At 46.0% G+C, this 22,460-nt stretch overlaps 2 protein-coding genes across 3 annotated transcripts in view; one reads left to right on the forward strand and one right to left on the reverse strand.

Moving 5' to 3' along the window:
- zcchc17 (zinc finger, CCHC domain containing 17) overlaps positions 1-22,460 on the reverse strand; it is a 190,822-nt gene that overhangs the window by 131,666 nt on the left and 36,696 nt on the right. The window lies entirely within an intron of this gene.
- On the forward strand, positions 1,416-21,555 carry ahdc1 (AT hook, DNA binding motif, containing 1). 2 transcript variants are annotated; one of them, XM_072371112.1, is made up of 7 exons: positions 1,496-1,508; positions 1,626-1,899; positions 12,516-12,705; positions 12,973-14,295; positions 14,432-16,158; positions 16,297-17,986; positions 19,771-21,555. In XM_072371112.1, exons 4-6 carry the CDS (start codon positions 13,096-13,098, stop codon positions 17,978-17,980), a joined length of 4,611 nt encoding a protein of 1,536 aa, XP_072227213.1. In that variant the 5' UTR covers positions 1,496-1,508; positions 1,626-1,899; positions 12,516-12,705; positions 12,973-13,095; the 3' UTR covers positions 17,981-17,986; positions 19,771-21,555. The 2 variants fall into 2 exon arrangements, with proteins under 2 accessions (XP_072227212.1, XP_072227213.1); XM_072371111.1 differs by having other exon boundaries at positions 1,416-1,899.

Here is a 22,460-nt window from a genome sequence, read left to right on the forward strand (position 1 = left end):
TAACCACAGATTTCTGGATTTTTTTTTTTTCACGAGTACTGATGCAAGGAACCAAAACTGAATAGATCTATTCAAACCTAAAGCTTGAGGGGGGGAAAAAAGGATGTTTAAGTAATCTGATTACACAACAAAATTGTTTAATCAGAATGCAGTAGTTTGCAAATCTCCCAAACCAATAGCTGATGAACAACAGAACATATCAAGCGCTGATTTTACTATTTCATGAGAAATATCTGCTCATCTTGAATTTGATGGCAGCAACACAAAACCTGTTTATACCTTTCAGCATTGATGGTGTCATTCCAGATGTGCAAGTTGCCAGTTCCATAGGCATTAATACACCTCTATATCATCAGAGATGCAGGCTTTTGAACTGAGTGCTGATAACACGCCAGATGGTCCCTCTCCTCTTTAGTCCAAAGCGGCAGTCTATAATTTCACAGTTTTTCTCTTTGCCTCAGCCCATTTCAAATGACCTTTGACACAGATAAGAGGCCGGGCATTTCTGGTTCATGTACACAAATGGCTTCTTCTTTGCATAACAGAGCTTCACCCTGCATTTGTGGATGGCACAGTAAACTGAGTTCACAGCACAGACTCCACAAAGCCTACACAGTGATTTCTATAACAGAATCACGCCTGTTTTTAATGCAGTGCCACCTGAGGGCCCATGGATCATGTTTTCCTTTATTGAATATCAGCATCCTGTGTCCTTGGCACACAGAAATGTCTCCACATTAGATGAATCCTTTGATCATATCATGTACTATAGATGAGGTACTCACAATTTTATGGTGTGGAACATTATTTCAAAAGTGCTCCACCATTTGTAGAAGAGAATCTCAGAGATTCTGCCTCTCTAAGGAGCACTTTTTATATTCATGCCACAGACACGTTGCCAATTTACCCAAGACAAATCAGTTTATAACGTTTAAAGCAACCCATAAAACAGGAGATCGACATTTGTCATTATTCTTATTCAGATTTCATGGAAAACATTTCTCCCCTTAAAAAGTTTTGTCTGTCTGAAACATCGACATTTTTGGCCAATTTATATTTGAATGTCATGAATATTTTGGTGTCATTACCACTTAATTACAATGTGTCATCACCAGAAAAAGATGAGGTGTTTTTTCACTTTTTGACAACAACAAAAAAAAGGTTTTCAAAAGTTTAATATATGCAGTCTGACCATGTTAAACTAAATCCTGACAACTATTTTCTGCCCTCATACTCCTCTCATTGTTTCTCTTGGTCTGCATATAATTTCACTAGCCTTCGCTTGCTGTTTTCAGAAAACCACAGTTCCCATAGTTCTCAAGATTTAAAGTGAAGCCAGCTACGGGTACCCGGATGGCTTTGACAGTCAGACACGTTGGAGAGGTACAACGGAGACTGAGGCGCACGAGAGACAGAGAGCTGGAATTGCAGTGGCAGAGACGCACGGTCGATTTTCGCCTCCCGCATTCTGGGGAGTCCCGTCACCAAAAACGGAGCTCAGAGCTTGAGTGCGGTTATGTCAGCTCCTTCACTGAGAAGAAGATTGTAAGAGAACCTCCCTGCTTCCTATACTCCCAAATCTCTTCTCCTTTTTGTTTTTTGCTTTCCCGTATTTGAGGGTGCAGACATTGATGTGAGCCAGAGGAGCGGTTTTTCCGTTGAGCTGCTCTAGACGGTGGCGCGCGGCAGGAGGAGACAGCGTTTACATTGATGTGGGAGGACAGTCTCCCTCCGACGCGGGGAGCTCAGATGAAGAGGAAATGCTGCTCGCTGGCGGCTGCAGCCGTCAAGGCAACGGCTCCGTGACCCGGGCGGAAAGAGGAGTGAGCACCGCCACCGACAGCCAGCGTTGACACCGCAACAGCTCCAGCAGGCAGCGCGAGCCCACAGACTCTCTTGGTGAGTGAGTGCGCGTGAAGCGTCTTATGTGGAAAACAGCATCATTTTGCTTACTGTCCACTCTGCCAGCTGTTTTACGCACATCTGGTTACGCTTGTTGTTGAGTTTTTGTTTTTTTGTTGTTGTTGTTTTCTACATTAACCTCGTCGGCGCAGCTGCCGGACTCAGCTCTGCATGCGTACCGCTCGTGCCGCTGGGTCTTCAGGGCTTGACTGTAGGCATGCAGCGAATATGGTTACATATGAAATAAAGATGTTCAAACACACTTATGCGCACACGCGCAGTGTGGTTGGATGTGCGCGCAGTGAACCTTGCATACCCCCACCTGTTTTTCAGCGTATTTACCATAGTCTCACCTTTTAGCCTCATTATCACTGAATAAACACATTGTTGTCAGGGCAGCAGTGTACAGTGACTCTTTAGGTACTATCACACTGCTGGCACACATAAACTGACACACACACACACACACATCTTGCTCCCCCCTTGTTTATTTGATTTCTCCATAGGCTTTACTTTTAGGTGAGTTTCTGGGACATCTCTGATACATGCCAGTGACATGGGCAAGATGCTTGACTATGAACTCTTGTTGGTGGGCAGATGTTGCTTCACATATAGGCAGGACACTCATCCAGCTCTCTTGGTTTCCATCGCAGTAGCCCCCTTAGGTTAGTTAGGCAGGACACAGCAGCGGCAGCAGCAGCCCATCCTGCAGTGGCAACAGAGCCAGCACACTCATAGTGGTGATTATCAGTTCTTGTCTGTGGTTGATAAGGGGGAGGGAGGGAAAAAAAGTCCAGAGAAACTGAAAGATGGGATGGATGAGAGAAGTCAATGTCAGTGTCTGGGTAGTGTCAGTATGTTATTTAAGGGCCAGTCAGAGAAGTGCACAAGCTGCCCTAGTGCAGGTGCTGTTAGTATGCACAGTGGTGCTCTGTCTGTCTGTCTGTCTGTCTGTCTGTCTCACACTCGCACACACGCATAGTGTTGCACGCCCTCGGTCACTGCTTGAATTCTGAGTTCTCTTATTGGCAGGTCTGCTTGTACATAATGAAATAATTCTAGTGCTGTGAATGCTAGAATGAAAAGGAAACAGTCTTATGTTGGCATTCAGCCGCTGTCTGTCAGACTTGTCTTGAGTGTGTTGCCCTGTGTGTACGTTGGTGTGCATGTGTGTGTGTGTGTGTGTGTATGTGTGTGACAAACAGAGAATGTGAACATATAACAGCTTAGGCCTATTGTGCTTCCTACCTGTGAGAGCGGGGCTTGTTGTCATAGCAACGGCCTTGTAGCTCCGTTGATGTTCCTCCTGTCCTCACTGGCAGGGTCAGCGCGCCTAACACACCACATCTCATCTCAAATTTGTGTTTGTGCGTGTGTGTGTGTGTTTGCTTTGCTGCGTGTGTGTGTGTGTGTGTCGTGGAGGTACCTTTTGTTTGCACCTTGCTGCAGTTCGTAGGCGTGCACAGACGAGCCAGAGTGTGTATGTGGAGCTATGTATGAATATGTGTGTGTGTGTTGCAGTGTCACAAAGATACACCCTGCTGATATGACAGCCGACAGCTCAACCAATCACCTGTTCTCTCTTTCTGCCTATCAGCATGTGAGGTTGCCATAGTCAGACGCCCTTTTGATATGGACGTCGTCATGGAGATGGAGAAGACTGAATGGACACATATTCATGTATAGGCATGCGCACACACAGACACACATGCATGATTGAATGGTACAGTACATTTATTAATTTCTATTGATTTCTTGGGTCTTTTGAGAAAGTTTTGAGCTGCGTTCAGGGGGATGCAACCTGTTGAACAGTTCAATTAGGAGTTTATTATTGCATCACTTCTGAAGACCACAGTACAATCAGACAAAGCTTTTCCAGCCCAAATCTGAAAATCTGCTCAAGCGTCAATTCTCCAGAAACATTCTCATGATGCTTCTGGCAACTTCAATGCTTCTTGTTTCTTGAATTTAGCTGTTAGCGGCATTGCAACACCGATTTTTTATTTTTTTTGATAGGAGTTACAGATGTTTTGTGAGCATCAGGTGATGGTCATTTTCATCTTTGAACTCTTCCCAAGACATACTATCATTCATGAAAAGGCAATTTACGCAACTGTTGTGAATGAGTCAGACGGACCGTTATTACTCTCGGCTTGAAACTCCTCCAAAATATGTGAGAAATAGATTTTGGGATGCAATTTCACCTTCGCAACTCTTCATAGTTAAACAATTTGGTTGGGTAGAGCTTTCTTCAAGATATACTCAGAGCTATCAACAGACAGCACTAAGAATACAGAGAGTATTATTAGTATAAAATAAAAAGTATAAGTATAAAAACCCTCATATTCATATAAAATGAGAGGACTTCGTTGGAGTATTTTATAGCTTTCAATATTCTTACTATGCAACAAGCTACTGCAGGCTAAATTAATCAGTCATTATTTTGTCCTGGGGATGAAGGGTCCTCTCTTTTATCACTCCCATTAATCTAAACATCACCTGAAGTGAAAGAGCTTTCACCACAGGCAGGTAAACGTGGTTCACATCCCGCACACACACACATAGGAACACAGGAAAATGTCTACACACACACACACACTGATGCACCCACACACACAGCAGCCATTTAGCATGAGTGTAAGCAGTGTTTGCATGCTCCATTCTGTCACCTCCCACACGATACATTCATAAAACGGCTCCTCCGCGCCAAAGACAGTGAGTCAAAAGAAGACGTCTCCCCCTCTCCTCTCTCTCACCTCCTTCCCTCTTTTAAGCCCCACCACCCCCATCTATCAGTCCTTTTTGTCAGACCATCCCTCTACCTTTTCTCTCACTCCTTCATCCTCTCCTCTCCTTTAATATGTCCTTCCTCACTTACCTCCTCATTCTCCTTGCCCCCCCCCCCCCCCCCCCCCCCCCCCCAGCAAGGCTGGTTGCAGCCGGTTTGAGTCTGACAGTAGAGAGGAATCTCCGACCTCTCACCTCCAGTGAATGGAGGGAGGCAGGAGGAGAGGGATGATGAAGGGCAGTGGGATGGATGGATGGATGGATGGATGGATGGATAGAGCGTGGGGGTGGGGGTGGAAGGGGTGGGGGTGTACTACTGCAAGAGGGAGAGGTCATAGAACAGGAGGGATTTGCAAAGAAAGGGGGAGGAGGAGAGAACTGGGGGAAGGGACAGAGAGGGAGGGTGGACAGAGGGGTCAGCAAGGAGAAGGAGTGATAAATGAAGGCTGAGCAGAGAGGTGGAGGGACAAGGAGGGAAAGATGGAGCGCGTGAGAGGAGGAGAAGGAGAGAAAGACAGAGTGTGAAGCTGCTGTGTACCTCCCTAACAAGCTGGACAGAATCAGCTCAATTATTAAAGAGGAGCGAGAGATGGGGAAAACACGCACATACACACACGCACACGCACACTAATACACACAAACACAAGCAAAAGCCTCCCTTCTCAGCGTCTGGCATTCAATACACACTCACCATCTCTGACACAAACACGGAGGCACACACGTCTTTTTGCAGATCATGACACTTTACAGTATGTCTGATTTTAATGTTCCTTTATCTTTCTGTGTTTGAGTTTTTTGTTTTTATTTTTTTGCTGTGTTGTGTGACTATTCATTTCTTTGAGTATGTGTGTTTGAAAACAGTGAGTCAGAGGATAGGCAAAGACACCCCCCCCACCCCCCCAACCCCCCCACCCCCTGAAAAACACACACACCATGCAAGCCAATTGGACTTCAGTGCTGTTTCTACGTTCCACCAGCGTGGCTTCAATGTCGTCCCATCAATACGAGCAGATAATCAGAGCACTAAGGGGTCTGTCTATAAATCCCCGCTGTGAATATAGTTTTCAGCTTCTTCCCTTCCTTTATTCTCTCCCTCCTCCTCCTCTTCCTCTCTTGCCCGTTCCACCCTTGTTTCTACTTCTCTTTCTTCTTTCCCCTTTCCCTCCTTCTCCGAGGAAGTGTATGCCCCCAAGGGACGAGAAGATTCGCTACCTTCCAGGAGAGAAAGAGATTGTGTGCTTCTGTGTGTGCGTGCCAGGATGATAGTGTGTGCGTGAGAGCGAGAACACACACTTCCAGAGACGGAAAGCGAGTGAAAGCAGGAGCCTGTGGAGGGGGAGGAGAGAGAAAGAGATAAGAGAGAAAGACAGAGAGTAGTCGGGGAGAGGGGGTAAGATGGATGAATGCACTGCGCACCGTGTGAGTGTGTGCGAGTGTATATGTGTGTGTGTGAGAAGGCGATGGTAAAGAGATGCAGGTAGACAGAGAGGGACGGAGGGGTTTCTTATCCTCTCTGTAAAAGTCATAATTTCTCAGTGCGTGCACAAATGTGTGTGTGCGTGTGTTTTGTGTTGATGTCTCATTGTGTTTGTGTCTGAACGTGTTGCCTTGCTCAGGCTTGGGGCCAGGAGCCAGAGAAGTACAGCGGTGTGGTGTCTGCGTGTACTGTGAGCAGAACGTTTGTGTGCTCTCTCTCTCGCTCTCTCTCTCTCTCTTTCTCTCTCCCTCTCTCTCTCACTCTCTCTCTCACTCGATGTGTACGTTAAGGTTGTGGCTGATGAGTTGTCAGTACCTACAGTTGGAATGTTCACAAGGCGGCCATTGTTGTTCAAACAGCCAGCAGCCTTCTCCTTGGCAACGGGAGCTGCTGCAGCGTCTCCCACAGCAACTGTGGAACAGGAGTATGGAGGGAGGAGGAGGAGTCAGGAAGTCAGGGCCGCAGCACGGAGGCCCCTCTCCAACACACTGGCCTCAAGGTCTGAGTGCGAGTCGGGGTCCAAGCATCTGGTTTGTGTGTCTTCTGTGTGTGAGGTAGATATGCGTGACTGTGTTTGTGTGTGTCGGTATGTGGGCTTTTACAGTGTGCCTGTTATCAGTGTGTCAGTGAGCTCGTGCACTTGTTTGCGTGTGTGTCTGCACCTGTGTGAGCTGCATGTGTTTGCACCTAAGTTGTTGGTCTCAGCCTCCTGTATTTGCATGTGTTTCTGGGTGTTTCCTGACACATCACTGCGTGTTTTTTCGCACGCACATGTGCACACTCCTGTTCCCAGCTGGCGTAGTTGGTCACATGACCTGACGGAGGGGCGGCCATCAGCACTGCCAGGAAACTGCCTGCAGGAGAGTGAAGAGAGGAGGGAGAGTGTCAGGCTGAGTTGAAGATGAGGGAGGGGTGTTGGGGAGTGGGGGTGGGAGAGAAAGTGGAGAGAGGGAGGTGAGGGGGATGCTGGAGAGATGAGAGAAGGAGCAGTGAGAAAGACCAGAGAGGGATGGGGGTGGGGGGCGAAGGGGTATTACAGTCCTCCTTGTCTTAAAATAACTACAGCATGTAGATTCCTGTGAAACAACAGGCATATAGTGAGACAGTCAGTTGGGGGTTTGGGGATCCTGATTTTGTGTTGTCTTGTGTTTTGAGTTATTTCTCCGGTCCCCTGTGTGCATCTTTGGCTGAGCTGCCACTGTATCTGGTCTGTGTGAAGTCTGTTTAGATGTGCGTCTGAACGTCTGTCTGCCTTTTTGTTTGTCTGCACATATGGTTTATGTGTTGGTCTCCGTTCATTTATATGCTTTCTGTGCGTGCATGTGCCTGCTCTTGGCAGCAGATACAGCACGCACGCTGATGATGGTGATCATTAGGAATTTCCTGCAGCTGGGGAGGTACTGGTAGCTTTTCCTAGGGGTGGGGGTAGCAGGATGGGTGGGATGCAAGTGGTTGAGAGGGAGTAGAGAGGTCAAAGTGAAGGAGAGTGTGGGTGGACGGGGTGAGGGTCTCTGTGTTAGTTACTATCTGTTTTACTGAAGAGTGTGCGGGAAGCTGCAGCCCACTTAAGCCGAATGTACCGTGTGCTGGCATTTTGGCCCCTGAACCTACATTCCCTGCTCCCTGTACTACAGTTATAGCATCTCAACCTCTCAAACAAACTGGGAATGTTGATTAGAGGAGTTTTTGAAACTTTGCAGAGATTGGTTGCCCTTCACATCGTTCAATATGTTGTTTTTTTTTCCATCAGAGGAAGAAAAAAGATGTTATTAAACCCATGATGTCAGCTGAATTGTAAATTACAACCAACTGAATACACCCCAACAGAAGCAAAACTAAACAATAGGTCCGTTCTTGAGCCAATGTTAAGTTTGCGCCTTCTGGGTATACCCAAATAATGTGGCAGAGGGGTGAGTAGGGTGACTCACAGAGTCTAAGAGTATGAAACATAAACTGTCCCCTCCAAGGTAATGGCAACACAGCAAATTGATTTGTACAAATACAAACTTAGTTATGAGTATTGGATCTCTGCCAATTGTCTGTAAATGTTGCACACCAGAACTAGGAATGAAACTGAAAGAATATGTCTGTGTTGTGTGTAAAATTGTGTTTATTCTCATGTTCTTTATGTTAGGATTTATTCAGATGTGATGCTTTCAGCAGCAGGCCCAATTGTGATGGCAATGATCCACAGGATCAGACACAAAATTAATCAAGTAATTTGATTGGCTGCCACTTGAAAAAGGTGAACTAGTCTCAACTTTCCTCCATAAGCTGTGATAGCAATGTGAAGCAAGTGACCCAGATATCAGTGGAGCAGTCCTATTCAAAGTGAATGGGAAGTGAGTCTCTTGACATCTGAAATTAGTACGTAGTAATCCTGCCTAATGTCATTCAAGATGAATAACATCTGTTTCTTTTAACCTCCAACTACCCGTTGTCCCATGGTCCAGAAAACAAAATTTAAAAAAACATAAAATAATTAAAAAACTCTCACTATTTCGCGAGCCAGAACCTTTCAGAAAACACAACAATAAAACTGATTACACAAAAATATCTCACAAAACATGACAAAATTTGACTGAAGAAGGCTTTAAAAAAAAAAACTTTTAGGTGTCTCTTCGTTTTAACACTTTAACATGCATCTTAAAATGCGTATCTTAGAGTGTGCTGGCTAAACTGTGGATAATTTTGCATTCTTTGGAAACACATTTCGTCACCACTTCCTCTGAAATTCATGAATTGTATTCAGTTACATCTACTTTTACCTAACAGTAAGATACTCTGTTCAGTACAGGTAGCTTTCAGGTAAGAACTGCTGATTGAAATATACTGCATTTTGAAGGACAAATTGAGTACATATTTGTCCTTCATTACAATATATATATATATATATATATATATATATATGTACACATATACAAGCAAATTATAGATGTAAATACAATTACCCAAATTTACACTCAATAGTGATATGCACACTTTTTTTTACACTTAAGAATTAGTATGAATGATCCTTCCCTGCTTTTGATGTCGCCTAAAAGAATTTGCCAAAGTGGAGAATACAGGAACAATTTATTTATGTAATTTGAATGCTCAGAGTTGTTAGCGTATTTTTTAGCTCGCTGAACATTTAGTGCCCTGGTAGTATTGCTGGGTGACAGCATTTGTCATTATTATGGCAGTATGAGTCACTTTTGGATGAATTATGAAGTGTTTTGGTGGCTGAAGTGCATTTGTGTTAAGTGTTTTGCAAAAGTGGACATGATACTGAGACAAGTGTTGTAACGATAGCAGAAAACTGTAAGATATTTGAAAATGTTCCCAAGTATGCTGCTTCTCACTCACAGATGCACAGTTTATGGTCCTCCATTTGATTTAATTGCTATACACAATCAACCTCTAAAGTGATGCTGTGTAACGTCATGTAACTTGTAACGTTTCGCTGACGTCCAAGTGTGCCATATTGAAAGTGACCCGTCATAGTTTTTTCTGAATTTTCAACTGAAAACATCTCGCAAAAACTTTGAAAAAGTCACCAAGTTGTTTTGTCAGTTGCCTTTTGCAGTATTTTTCCTTTTTTGGCTGATGGGATTTTTTTTGTGATGTTGTGTGAAGGTTTGAGGCTGTTGGAGTTGCAGGTCGCGGTTGCATCAGGGTTCAGGTGATGTGGAGAAACGACATTCTGAAGCTAGCTGACTTTCCGCACTGTGTCACTCAGTCTCTGCGGACCTCTTGACCCACTTCCCCCCTCCCCACCTCTTCCTCTCCCCTGGCCTCACACACACTTTCTCCATCTCATTCTGTCTCTCTGTTTTATCCCTCCTTCTTCCTATCTGTCTAAACCTCTTGGTGGAGCTTCCCTCTCCTCCCCCCACCACCTCCCTTTCTCTCCTCTAGCCCCCCCACCCCCCCACCCCGCCATGCTGTTTCGGTGCTGCTGCCTGTCTCTTAGCAACAACTGCACACCCGTTAGAGCTCAGTGAGTGCTTTTACAAACACACCCAGGAAGACACACTCATACATGTGCACACTTGCAGACACACACACACACATGCATGTGCTCACACACATACATGTATGTACACGCAGAGTCTTGTTCCTCATTGAGGGTTTCTGCTGGCAGGCCTGTGAGTCTGCAAGCCTTTGTGGCAGTGAGATAGATGGGAAAAGAATAGATGTGCTGTACAACTACCATGTACAGAGTCACTGCACCACCCAGACTAAGCACAACAGGGTAATTGCCCAAACTGGAAACTGACGGAGTCCGGTCTAAGGCATGTGCACACACCCATTCTGTGGCGTGTTGTGCTGTTGTTGCTCTTCCTTTATGTGCACAAGAACACCAAAAAAACTTTGAGGAAGAAAGTGAAAAATTGCAGAAGATCAAAACTGTTCAAACAGTATTCATTTGAGAGCTTGTCTTTGTGAGGCAGATTCAACAGATCATCATGTGGGAGCAGCACATACTATCGGCTGTTTTCTCAGAGACAATGCTACACCACTGTGTGTTCCAAAGCCCCAGAGCCATTCACATTAAAATGTACCAGAACGCATTTGCTACATATGATTATATTGGAATGGCGGCTGATGGATGCCAGGAGTGTTTGTTTAAACAATGAATCATACTGGGATTGATTGGCTCGCATCTAAACTCTGTCAGAATGCCCCCTGCAGAGCACGGTAGAGGGGTATATGCATGGGTGTCTCTGTTTTGTGTGTGATCGTGCATAAGTATATATGTGTGCGCGATGTGTCTGTCTTTATGTGTAAATCGATGTGTGGGTGGATGAAGCTGCAGGGGCATATTTGCATGTGTGTGTTGGCATGTGTCGCTGTGTGTCTGAGAGTGACAGCGTGTACACGTATGTGTAAGCACATGTGACGCAATGCTTAATTAAAGTATGTGCTCCTCTCCTTCTCACACAAACTAGTCAAATGAAACCTTAATTAATGAGTGCTGTTAATTAGACTGGAGAGAAAGTGAGAGTGGGACTGAAGGGAGGGAGGCAAGGAGACGGCAATGGGCATGGGAGGGAGTGGGTGAGAAGGGTTGAAGAAAAATGTGTAGTGTGTGTGTTCATCTTTATGCTTGTCTGTCCCAGTTGTGTCATTCCTCAGAGCAGCAGACTACTGAGGTTGCTCCGCTTCATGTGTGCAGCCCCAAACTCATCTAAAGCAAAACTCTCCCACACTTTCTCTTCCTCTTCTTCTGCTTTACCCTCCTATTCTTGCTCCTCTGCAACTTTTCCTACTCTTTTTTTCAAAAACCGCTCAAATCACTCTGCCTCGCTCCGTCCGTCCACTCAATCACATCTCGTGCTTCTTCTGCCTCTTTCCTTTTCATACAGTCACACACATTAATTCACTCATTCTCATGTCTCTCACCCACTCCCCTCTCTTGCTGTCTGTCCTCCTCCCCTCCTCCTAATCAGAGCCATATGTTTTAGAGGGAGGCAGAGCGATTTGACGATGGACATAATTGTGTTGAATGTGGACTCTGTTCTACAGTCTTGGAGCCAGCAGCACGCATATCTGCTTGCAAATGTTGCAAGCTTGCTTGCATTTGTGTTTGACGTGCATGTCAGGCAGCACATGTGGTCCAGGGTTTCATAATACTTCTGTCTCTCCTGGCTCTCTGTACTTCTCCTCTTCTCTGTTTTTTGTATTCCCTCCATCATTCTTGTCTTTGTGTCACCTTCATCTCTCCATCCTCTTTACACCTCTGTTTGTCACCTCTCTGCTTCCCCCTGGTGGCAGTGATTATTCACACATTCCTGTTCTTCTTGCACCCACCAGGTCTAGTTCTCTGTTATACATTTGAATAATTTTGTCAAAATGTGACAGTTTGTGTGCTTATGCGTTTCACTACTATCCACTTGTTTGTTATAATTTAGGTCTTTTCATGTATTTATTTTACAAATTGTACATTCACCCAATCAAATGTGGTAAGATTTATATGTGCAAAATGTACTGTCATGTACACAACCATGAACACGTCATTATGATCAACAGTATGTGTGGAAATCCAGTCATATGTCTTACTTACGTACCTGTAATCTGCTGTAACACACAAGAGGAGAACTACAATTTAACTTTAGAGATTTATACTGCAAGTCATCCTCCGAAATAATTGCGTCTGATGTGAGATGTTGCAGTCCTCTCCAAAATACTGATTCGAGTCTGGCCCCATGCATGCCGTGACATCATGTACTAATTTACTATTCTCTTTTTCCTTTTGCTCCACCCTCCTCCACACGCCTTTCTTTCTCCACCACGTTCTTCCACTCCCTTCCTGTCCCTTCCTCTGTCTGTCTCTGTCTTTGTGTCTTTCTTTCATTCACTGTAGCAACCATGGCCAAACGAGAGAAGCAGAGGGAAGAGAGAGAAGTATGTGAGCTCTCCACTGCAGTATTGATGACCCAATGATCCCCTGCAGAACAGAGCCAGTCAGGCAGACAGAGTGAGGCTCAACTCAGAATCAAAATCAGCGCCACAACCATTCGGTAAAAGCAACCCGACTGAGCAGGATATGAATGGTAAATGTAATCTAATGTTGTAATGCTGCTGCGTGGGTGGCACAGTTAATAGAAGAGGGTGCGTTACAAAGTAGCTTTATGGCCCATTGCCAGATATATTGACTACTTTATCACACAAGTACAGTCCTATCTATGCTGCAAAAGTTTGATTTTGGATTTGCAGCATTTTAACCAGTATGTTGTCGATTAGCAACAAATTTTGATTAAATTCAACTGAGAGATGTTGACAGACTAGTTAATTCTATTTATTTATTTTTCTGTCCTTAGGTGTTTAAATATTCTTGTCCTGTCAGCTGTTAGTGGACAGCTACAAAGAGGAAGGTCTCATTTACAGACAGCTGAAAACGCCCCCTTTTTTTCTGCCTTACAACCAACTAAACTGTTCACTGAATGAGCGGCTTATCAGATCATCTGCATTCAGACCAAACTGGGGCTCCAGTGGGCTGTGGTGAGACTCAGCCTGAGGAGAAGGGCTGCGTGGCAGGGCTTGAGGGGCTGGAGGAACCTGAGTTCTGGACAAGGGAGCTTGCGCTCCATGGGGGGTTTCAGGATCCCTCTCGTGATGGACTGGCATTGGTGACACCTGATCACATTCCCCCCACCTCTCCATCCGCCCTGTCCAACGGCGTCCATCTACAGGGAGGGCTTGGGCACAGCACCTGCCGGGGGGAGCACAGTGAGACTCATATAACCACTGAGACACATACATTTGAGACACTCAGAAACATGCAAACACACATAGACCCAGAAGTGCATGCACAAGCTTTTTCACACACACACATGGACAATTTTGGACACATGGAAATCAACACACTCACAGGTCCTCTAGACCCAAAACTATCCAAAGCTGTCACACCAGAGGCCATACACCCAACCTCACCTCAGCCCTTGTCTTTGGCACTTGGCAATCATCCTGCCTTAACCAATCAGCTGGCAGATCCTCTCCAGACTGTGGATACAGACCCATCACCAACCTTTTCTCCAGTACCTACTGATCCAAATCAAAATGCAGGCTCCTGTCCTCTTCCTGTAGAGACAGAAAAGAAGTATGCACTCCGCAGCTCTGGGCGTCCTCGATTCCCCTGTCACCTGCGCAAATCCTCCCGCCTGCGCCGAAGCATAGAGGATGGGGAAAAGCGAGTTGAGACGGAGCGGGGAGGAGAGGAGGAGGAGGAAATATTAGAAGAGAGGATCTGGAAAGTTAAAGAGGAGGAGGTGGCAGTTGGTGATAAAGAGGAGCATTCAACTGTGGAAGCTGTTCTCCCCACACCTACCTGTCATACAGACATAGCTCTTGCTCTAACTGTACCTAAACCTGCTCCTAAATCTGTACCTAAGCCTGGGCCCAGACTTGGGCATAAACCTGGACCTAAATCAAGGTGTAGGCCACCACTGAAATCTGTCCATAAAGCAGCTCCTAAGAGCATAATGAAACAGCGTCAGGCAGCCCAAGCCATGCACCATCGTGCTACCCCATCTCTCCCATTTGCATCTGCTCTCTCTGCACCTCTGCTGACTGTGAGGGAAGAACCTGTTGCAGAGTTGGGGGTGTGTCTTCCCAATAACAGCAGACGAGGGCGTTTTGTCGGTGTAAGTTGATTAACTTACATAAGTTACATAACACTCCGGTTTCTTCCTGATATTACATGAAATTTCATACCTTGTATGAAAGGATGTTTAAACAATTTGCAGTTGCACATGTTTTACGTTTGTCTCTACTTTACAGGTGAGGAAGATTGTTGTCAAGGTGGCTCGCATTCCTGTCAGCCTTAGCCGCCGGCAGAAGAGCTACAAAATTTCTAATTTGGAGACTGTTACTGGGACAGAGAAAAGTAATGATGGCAGTCTAGAGGGCTCTGAGGTTGTTCGAGAGCCAACTGCCCTTCTTCGCATGAAGAACAATGGGAAAAGCGTTATGGTGATGTTCCCTCCTGGGGAGCTCCCTGTTATTCTCAAACGCAGACGAGGACGACCACCAAAACAGGCTTTGCCAGGAATACAGGGGGAGCTTCCAAATGCTGGGACTGCTGGTGCTACTGGAGACCAGCCCAAGAAGCCTCGGAGGCGACGTCGGACTAAACTCCCTTTACCATATCCGTCTTATGTTAATGATACAAATGATGTGAAAACAGAATATGGAGATGTTCTCTCCAAGCTGGCCTTTTTAAACCGCCAGCCCCCCGCCACTGGTCGTAGCTCTCCTCCTCGTTGCTGGACACCCAGTGAGCCAGAAAGCTTTCATGCTCCCTTGGAAAACCCTGGAATATCCACACTGCTCCACAGGCTCACTGGGTTTAGACGCCCCAGGGGTGGCAGAGGAGGAGGGCTAGGAAGGGGTGGAGGTGCAGCAGGGGGTGTTGGGGGCAGTGTGTGCAGGAAGAGCACCTTCAGTGACTTCTTTGAATCTATTGGAAAAAAGCGGAAAGTAAGCCCCCTGTCTGAGCATGGATTACCCAGGAAAAGGGGGAAGGGTATGGGTGGAAGAGGTGTAGGCAGGGGAGGGGGTATGGTGGGAACAGAACCCGGAGGCGAGAAAATAGTAAAAAAAAGACGTATGAGGAAGAATGGTGCATTTAAAGGGGGTGGGATGTCCATGGGGCAGGACTGGCCAAACGGGGCAGGAGGCTGGGGTGATGAGGGGGCTATGCATAAGGAGAAAGGTTTAGGTGGGTATCAGCTCTGTGGATCCCCACGGGGTGGGTTTTCCTCCTGCGAGGTTGGACGGGGAGGGGTCTACAGTAGTCCAGGAGGAAGCAGAGGGGTTGGCCCAGCCGGGGAGGACTCACAGGGCCTTTTTGCTGGTTACTTTCGATCACTGCTTGACTCTGATGACTCATCAGACCTGCTGGACATATCCTCCTCACAGTCAGAACCCCGCAAAGCATCATCCACACCTGGTTTTGAGCCATCCAGTCCAGCTGCTGGTCACAGCTGGTCTCCTGCATTCCCTAAGTGGAGCACTAAGGGGGCAGGTTCTGGGGTGGAGGGTTCAGCTCAGGCACACTGCTCCTCAGCCAGACCTTTATTTAGCTATGGAAGCCTGGCTCAAACATCCCCCACCACTTCTACCTATCCTAAATCAACCCCTCCATCTCTCTCACACTCTCCGAGCTCCCCCCATCCTGCCTCTTATGGTCACTTCTCATCTGGCTACTCCTGCGCTTCTTCTGCAGTGGTACAGAGGCCATCAGACTGTAGTTTTGCATATGGCTCTGGTCACAGCAGTGGTAAGGCCACACCAGTAGGTCACATGGGTTATTCTAGCTACCAGACAGCAGCCAAGCGGGGCTTTAGTGGATATCCTGCAGTAAGCCATTCCTCCATGATGCGGGGAGATTCAGCAGGACCAACATCGCCGGGAGGAGGGTACATGTCTGTGGCCAAAAGTAGCCCCTTCAGCTCCTCTTCCCCAGAGGGTTACAAGCAGTACAACTCCAATCAATGGAGCTACAGGTAAATAACTCAATCAATATTACAAATTCTAAATCAATATGTAATTATTGCTGGTTGGTGTAACTGCAACAAACATGTCATTTATCAAGTATTATTTTAGTGTTTTATAATATGATTTATTATATTCTCTTTTTCCAGACAAGGTTATGGCGCCTGGCCAACAGATAACTTTGGATCTCAGTATCATGGCTACAGTGAATATGGCTCCAATGAGTCCAAAGATATCTTGGATATCTCAAACTACACCCCTCAGAAGGCAAAGCGACAACCGTTTCCTGAAAGTCTATCAGAATCGTCTTCTGACTCTTCACATCTTGGCTCTGCAGCCACTGGTAGTGGCCCCAGCTCCACAGGTGGCATCTACAAGCAGAATGACGCCGTGTCTATTCCTGGAGAAGGGGGCCAATCAAGTTTGTCCAGCCTGGAGAAGTTGATGATGGACTGGCACGACAGTGCTTCAGGGCCGTCGTATAACTGGAGCCAGAATGTTCTTTTCCAAAGCGGGGTAACCAGCAAAGCCGGCCGTGGTCGCAGGAAACGGACTGAACCACATTTAGAAAAAGAAGGGGGCTCTGCTTTACACTCTGATTCCCCATCCAGTCCCTCCCCAACACCTGCTCCTGGACCAAAACGGGGAGGGGTTGGAGGACGAGGCAGAGGGTCTAGAGGGGGAAGAGGGGGTCTGTCTCCCTGTCAGAGAGAGCGGCCATCAGGGTCCAAAGGCAGGGGCAAGGCTGCCCCTGCATCAGGAGTGGGACTCGTGTTGTCTGCTGGAGGTCCAGATGGGTCTGGTTTGTTCCAGGAGGGGCTGGATTATTACAGTGGAGACAGTAGCAGCCTCTCTCCGCTGGCCACTCCTAATCCTGCACCACCTTCCAGCTACCTCCAGGACCCCTGTGAGTACCCCTCTCCTTATTCAGCCCACCCCTCCACACCATCCTCTGAGGAACGATATCCAGCCTTATACCCTGGTGAGTCATCTTCCTCCCTCTCACCGAGTGTCTCATCTCCCCCTTACCCTCCCAAGCCAACCCCTCCTCCGCCCCAGTCTTACCACCTCGCCCCCTCCAGGACCTTCTCACCCTCCTGCTCCCCCTCACCACGGTTAGCTCCCCACTGTGGCACAGCGCTCAGTCCCTCACACCGCCCACCTCTAAAAGAGCCCCAGTTTTCGCAGTACGACTCCCCCAGCTACTGCAGCTCCCCCTATTGGTACGGACAGACATCGCACAGCGGCAGTCCCAGCCCACACTCCCATCCAAATACAGTCCTGCATGCACACAGCAACCCACATGCAAGTCCTCATGGAAATACACATGCTAATTCCCTCACTAGCCCAACCACAAACACATTGACACACATGACTCCCCATGACACGCATCATCACAGTACGCAGCCCCACACAAACCTGAACACACATCCCACCTCACACCTCCAGAGCAACCTCCTCTCCCACTCAAACAACACACACCTCCCCTCTCACTCACACTCTAACCCCAGTCCCAGCCTGCACTCCCATTCAACAAACGCGCTTTACGAAGAGCGCAGCCCTCCCTCCGCCATGACCCCTCACAAGAGGGATATGACCCCCAACGCTATGAGCACAGGTCATCGCCAGGGCCCCTTGCCTCACTCCCCGTACCCCAAACCTCCTATGGACTCCTCGCCTCACCAGGAGGACACTGGTGGCTACTCCCTGACTCAGCAATCCTATCAGAGCATGGGACACCGTTACCCCTCCCAGGCACCTCAAGGTGGTGGGGTGCTGTGCCAACTCCTGGACCCAGCCAATGATGACAGCTTCAGCGTCACCAGCCTGTAACAGCAGGTGCGATTTCATATTTTGTATCAACATTAGGGCCATTGTCAAACTGATTATTGTCACTATAATCAAAAGAATAATTAATTACTTACAAAGTAAAGTTAATGTAAAATTAATTTATTATTAGTGATGATTAAAAAAAAAAACTATTTTAATCACTGACACAAGTCGTCATAGTTATAAACAGCATTTTCATTCAACTATATATGGAACACTTCATGTGTTAGTGTCTTAGTGACCATTCATCAAATATATTAGAGCCTTCAACACAAATCACACATTTGTGGGCATAAGCTAATTTTATACCAAATAAAGCTTAAGGCAACATAATGGGAAACATGACATATACTCAAAGAAACAATAATAAAACAACCACTGATGGAAGTCACATTCAAAATTTAGAAAGGGATTAGAAATACAGTCTGGAGCTTGTTGCTGTGAACCCACAACATATGATCGAAGGAGTTTTCAGTGCAAATGAAACAGGCCATCAGAGAGTGATGAGGAACCTTGGGAAAGGCCAAATCAACATTTTGGTACATTGTGAAAAGAATGCTCCAGTTAGCTTGGCAACATAGAGGTCTGGACATCCACCGTAAACAACAGTGATGGATGATCACATTATCCTTTCTTTGGTGTAGAAAAAATGCCCTAGTTGAGGACCTAGATAACCTAAAAGGGGCACTTACCTCTGTAAAATTGAGATGTAAGGCCAGCAGGGCTATAATCACACACGGATTAGCATATTGGCCAAAGATCAGTGTTTTATTTGAGGACACTTCAAGATGTTGAGATGCTTGGGATTGAACTGCTAATCTTCCAGATGGAAGACAACCACTTGACCCACTGAGCCCCATGTGGCTTAATGAGAGTGAATACAGTGGTTTACTACAAGGTGCAAAACATTCATAGGCTTCAGGGATATGGAGCCTATCTGGGATTGCTCATGATCTCAAGGATTTAGCATCATCTGTACAACACCTGAAGGATGATGGCCTTCACTGATACTTGCTCACTAGTGTTTATTAATGACGTGACAAGAGAAGGTTATGAAGATTGTGGTCACTGCAGCTCAAAGCTCCGAAACACTTCTTAAGCTGCAAAAGTGAAAGCTTTTGCTACAGGCGGAATTTCTTTGTATACTAATATACAGCACCAATATAGCATCAACTATCTCTCTATCTATGTATCTGGAAGGCAGATGAATTCTGAGGAGTCTCGGGTTATACTGCCTGCAAAGCTACCTGAACAGTGATTTGCGGTAAACATGGACAGCAATCCAAAACATGATGTGAAAACCACCAAGGAATTGCTAACAGTAAAGAAGTGAAACACTCTGCGATGGCTAAATCAGTTACCTTGTCTTAACCTGGCCAAGCTGTATTTTACTCGCTAAAGACGAAAGTCCATCGTTGTCCGTGGGCTCCAGACTGCGTGAGATCATTGTGTGAAAAGGATTCTCAGAATTTTCTTTCTAGCTATCTTAATAATATAGTAATGAAAAAGAAATTTGAGTCTTTAAAAAGGGAGTTACATATTACAGGGCTGTCATTTCAAAACTATTCTTCCAATCTTCTCTGATTACAGCTGTGAGTCGGCAATTTAGTTAATAAAAAGTTCATAAATAACTATGCAACAGAGCAACAACAGTTACTTGTATCACCAAATCAGTGACAATGTGACTTTGCTTATAGGAAAGTGTGCTTTCATTAGAGTAAGAACTGTCTCATATTAATCGCTTTTCTTCTTCTCATCTCTTTTTCTCTCCCTCTTTTTGTCATCTTTTTCAGGTGCTTTCAATCCAAGCTTTTACAGATTTGCAAACATTTTTTTCTTTCTTTTTTTCTTTTTATTTAAAGGGACTCCTTCTTTGAGAGAGACTGTGATGTGAAGGGTGAGAATTTAGCTGCCAACTTTGGACAGTAAAGCTTTAATTCTCCGGCATTGACAATCAAGATCAACTCACATTCTGAAGCATGCACACGCACAAATACACACAGAAGCAAATGCAAATACACATATGAACACACACGCATGCGCAGATGAAATCACTACCTAACCCATACACATAAAATCATACATGAGCTCTCTCTGCACTGGAACATGGAAACAGCCAAGAGCAGCCGACAGATGAATACCAGACGCTCATGGACAGAGACAAAACCATTTCCTCATCCCTTTGAGTCCGTCTGTGACACATGCAGTATCTCACCAAATCTATCCATTTCTTTTCTGTGCATCTGCAGCACAGACAAACTGGGATAGCGCTGCTTTCTCTCAATCTTTTTGTTTCTCTTCTCTGTTGTCTCAGAACTTCCCCTCCTCTGCTAAACCAGCAACCGTGTTCTGCACTCAAATCACCTAACTGTCCTGTTGCCCCAGCCTGAGCCGCATCTGAGCCCAAATCAACTTTTTGAATACCATGAGCCTCGCAAATGTCCTGCTCTGTGCACTCCTTGTGTTGTGTCCTTCAAGAGAAAAGTGGACTTGATCAGTTTGTGCTCTTAAACTACCAGCATCTGTACATATGACTCCTGCTCCAAGCCAGGGGGCCTCTCTGCGCTCTGAGGGCCCATCATCTGCGTTCTGCTGTGGTTTCTCTGCTCTGAGGGGGGGAGGACTGCAGCATGGAGACTCGACATCCTGTGTTTTGCTGTTTTAACTACAAGGGAAAGAGACATTGAAATTACACAACGGCCCCAAAGAGACTCTTGTTTTCTGTGTGTGAATGTGAGGCAGAGGATGCATTTGTGTGACTGCAGTGATGCATGTATTCGTGCGTTTGTGTGCATATTGTTTGTGTGTGTGTGTGTGCGTGCGAGTGCGTGTGTGTGTGTGTGCTGCTGGGGTCAAAAGGAGTGAAGCTCCCGTGACGCCAAAGTCTTGACGGGGCCTCATTCTTTCTTTCACTCTCTCCCTTCTTTTTCTGTGGTCTTGTGTTGTTTGGTGGCTTTTGTGATGAAAAAAAAATGTATATCTGTCTGTTACATATCATGTATGTATCTGAGGTGCAAAATATTTAAATACACATTATGTTCTTGCCATTGGTAATCGTGTCTGTGGCGTGCAGCTTCTTAAACAGATAAGGAGTAGTGGGAGCAAGTTTGACTGTGCGTGTGATTTAGAGCCTCCATGAGTGTTGGGCTTTGCCCAGGCAGTCTGGGACTGTGAGCGAGTGAGTTCAGTCAAGGACACAATTCGACAGGGAGTGAAAGGGAGGGGAGGAGAGGACTGGATGACGAGCAGAGGAGTGGAGGATGTGTTCGAGGGAAAAGAAACCAGACTGAAAGAAGGAAATCAGAAAAAGGGTGTTGACGAGGCTTTAAAGGCACTGAAACAAAAAAAACAAAAAAAAAGCTCAATACTGTAGGTTCAGCATTTGCAATCCAAATAAGGAAAAGAATCGAAGCACAAAGTAAAGGCTAGTGGTACCAGAGAGCTCACTGAGAAGGACCCCGGTCTCGTTTCATGTCCTCGGAGAGAAACATGTTGTTATACAGCAAATATTGTACATCTGCAGCTTGTGTGACTGTGTGTGTGCGCGCATGTGCCAGACAGACACAGAGAAAGCGAGAGAACAAAAGCAGATGGGGGAAGTTTACGGGTTGCAGATTGTGTACAGTTTGTCAACAGGCTGACTAAATAGACTCAGACATGGCCGGAGGAAATGTGTTTGCTGTGACATTCCACTGTATGGTGGAGGGGGACACGTTCTGTCAACAACATTACATGACAGACAGAGAGGGGGAGGGTGCAGAGCGACCGCTCGCCTTCAGACTTCTCTGTTGTACTGCATTTATATAGAATATTACCATCTTATTTGCGCGAGAGTGTTTAACAAAATCATAGCCAGCTGTAACCAAAATGACATCCCATTATTTCTCAACGAGGTCCAACATATTTCCTTAAGTAGCCGCTAAAAGCAGCTCAAATGTAAGATTTTGCAGATTTTACAGACTTTTTGTAGTAGACAGTATTTTATGAACCACTTATTATTTCTCTCATGAAGGCAGATTTCATACTGCATTTGGAACCACTCTGACTTTACCGTTACTTTTATGCACATTTTTTCTCTTTCCAAACCAAACTGAATGCTTCTCGGTTTACAGCCATTTTCATGTGATGAGGTGAGGAGCTTGGTCTGCTTTTTATTAGGGTCTCTCAAAAGGTACTTAACTGCTAATGAAAATGAAAAATGGTGCGCTGCCTTTCAGACAGATGCAACACTAAACTATTTGATCAACTGGGGCGCGACCTCCTGCCAATCAAGCATCTTCAAATTTGCAAATCATCGACACGGCCACAAAAGCGGCCCGCGGGAGGCTCAAATAAACTGCAAATGATTTGAGAGCATTTCACAGTAAAGCTGGCGAGAACTCATCATCCTCCCGTGCCAACATTCTCCAGGTCTGCCACCCAACACAAGTGTCCAGAAATACAAGGTGCCAAGTGATCAGAGACACAGCCAAGGTAAAGAAGG

The sequence above is a fragment of the Leuresthes tenuis genome, unplaced genomic scaffold (genome assembly GCF_036924035.1).
Source record: "Leuresthes tenuis unplaced genomic scaffold, fLeuTen1.0.hap1 SCAF_18, whole genome shotgun sequence".
Taxonomy (NCBI): domain Eukaryota; kingdom Metazoa; phylum Chordata; class Actinopteri; order Atheriniformes; family Atherinopsidae; genus Leuresthes; species Leuresthes tenuis.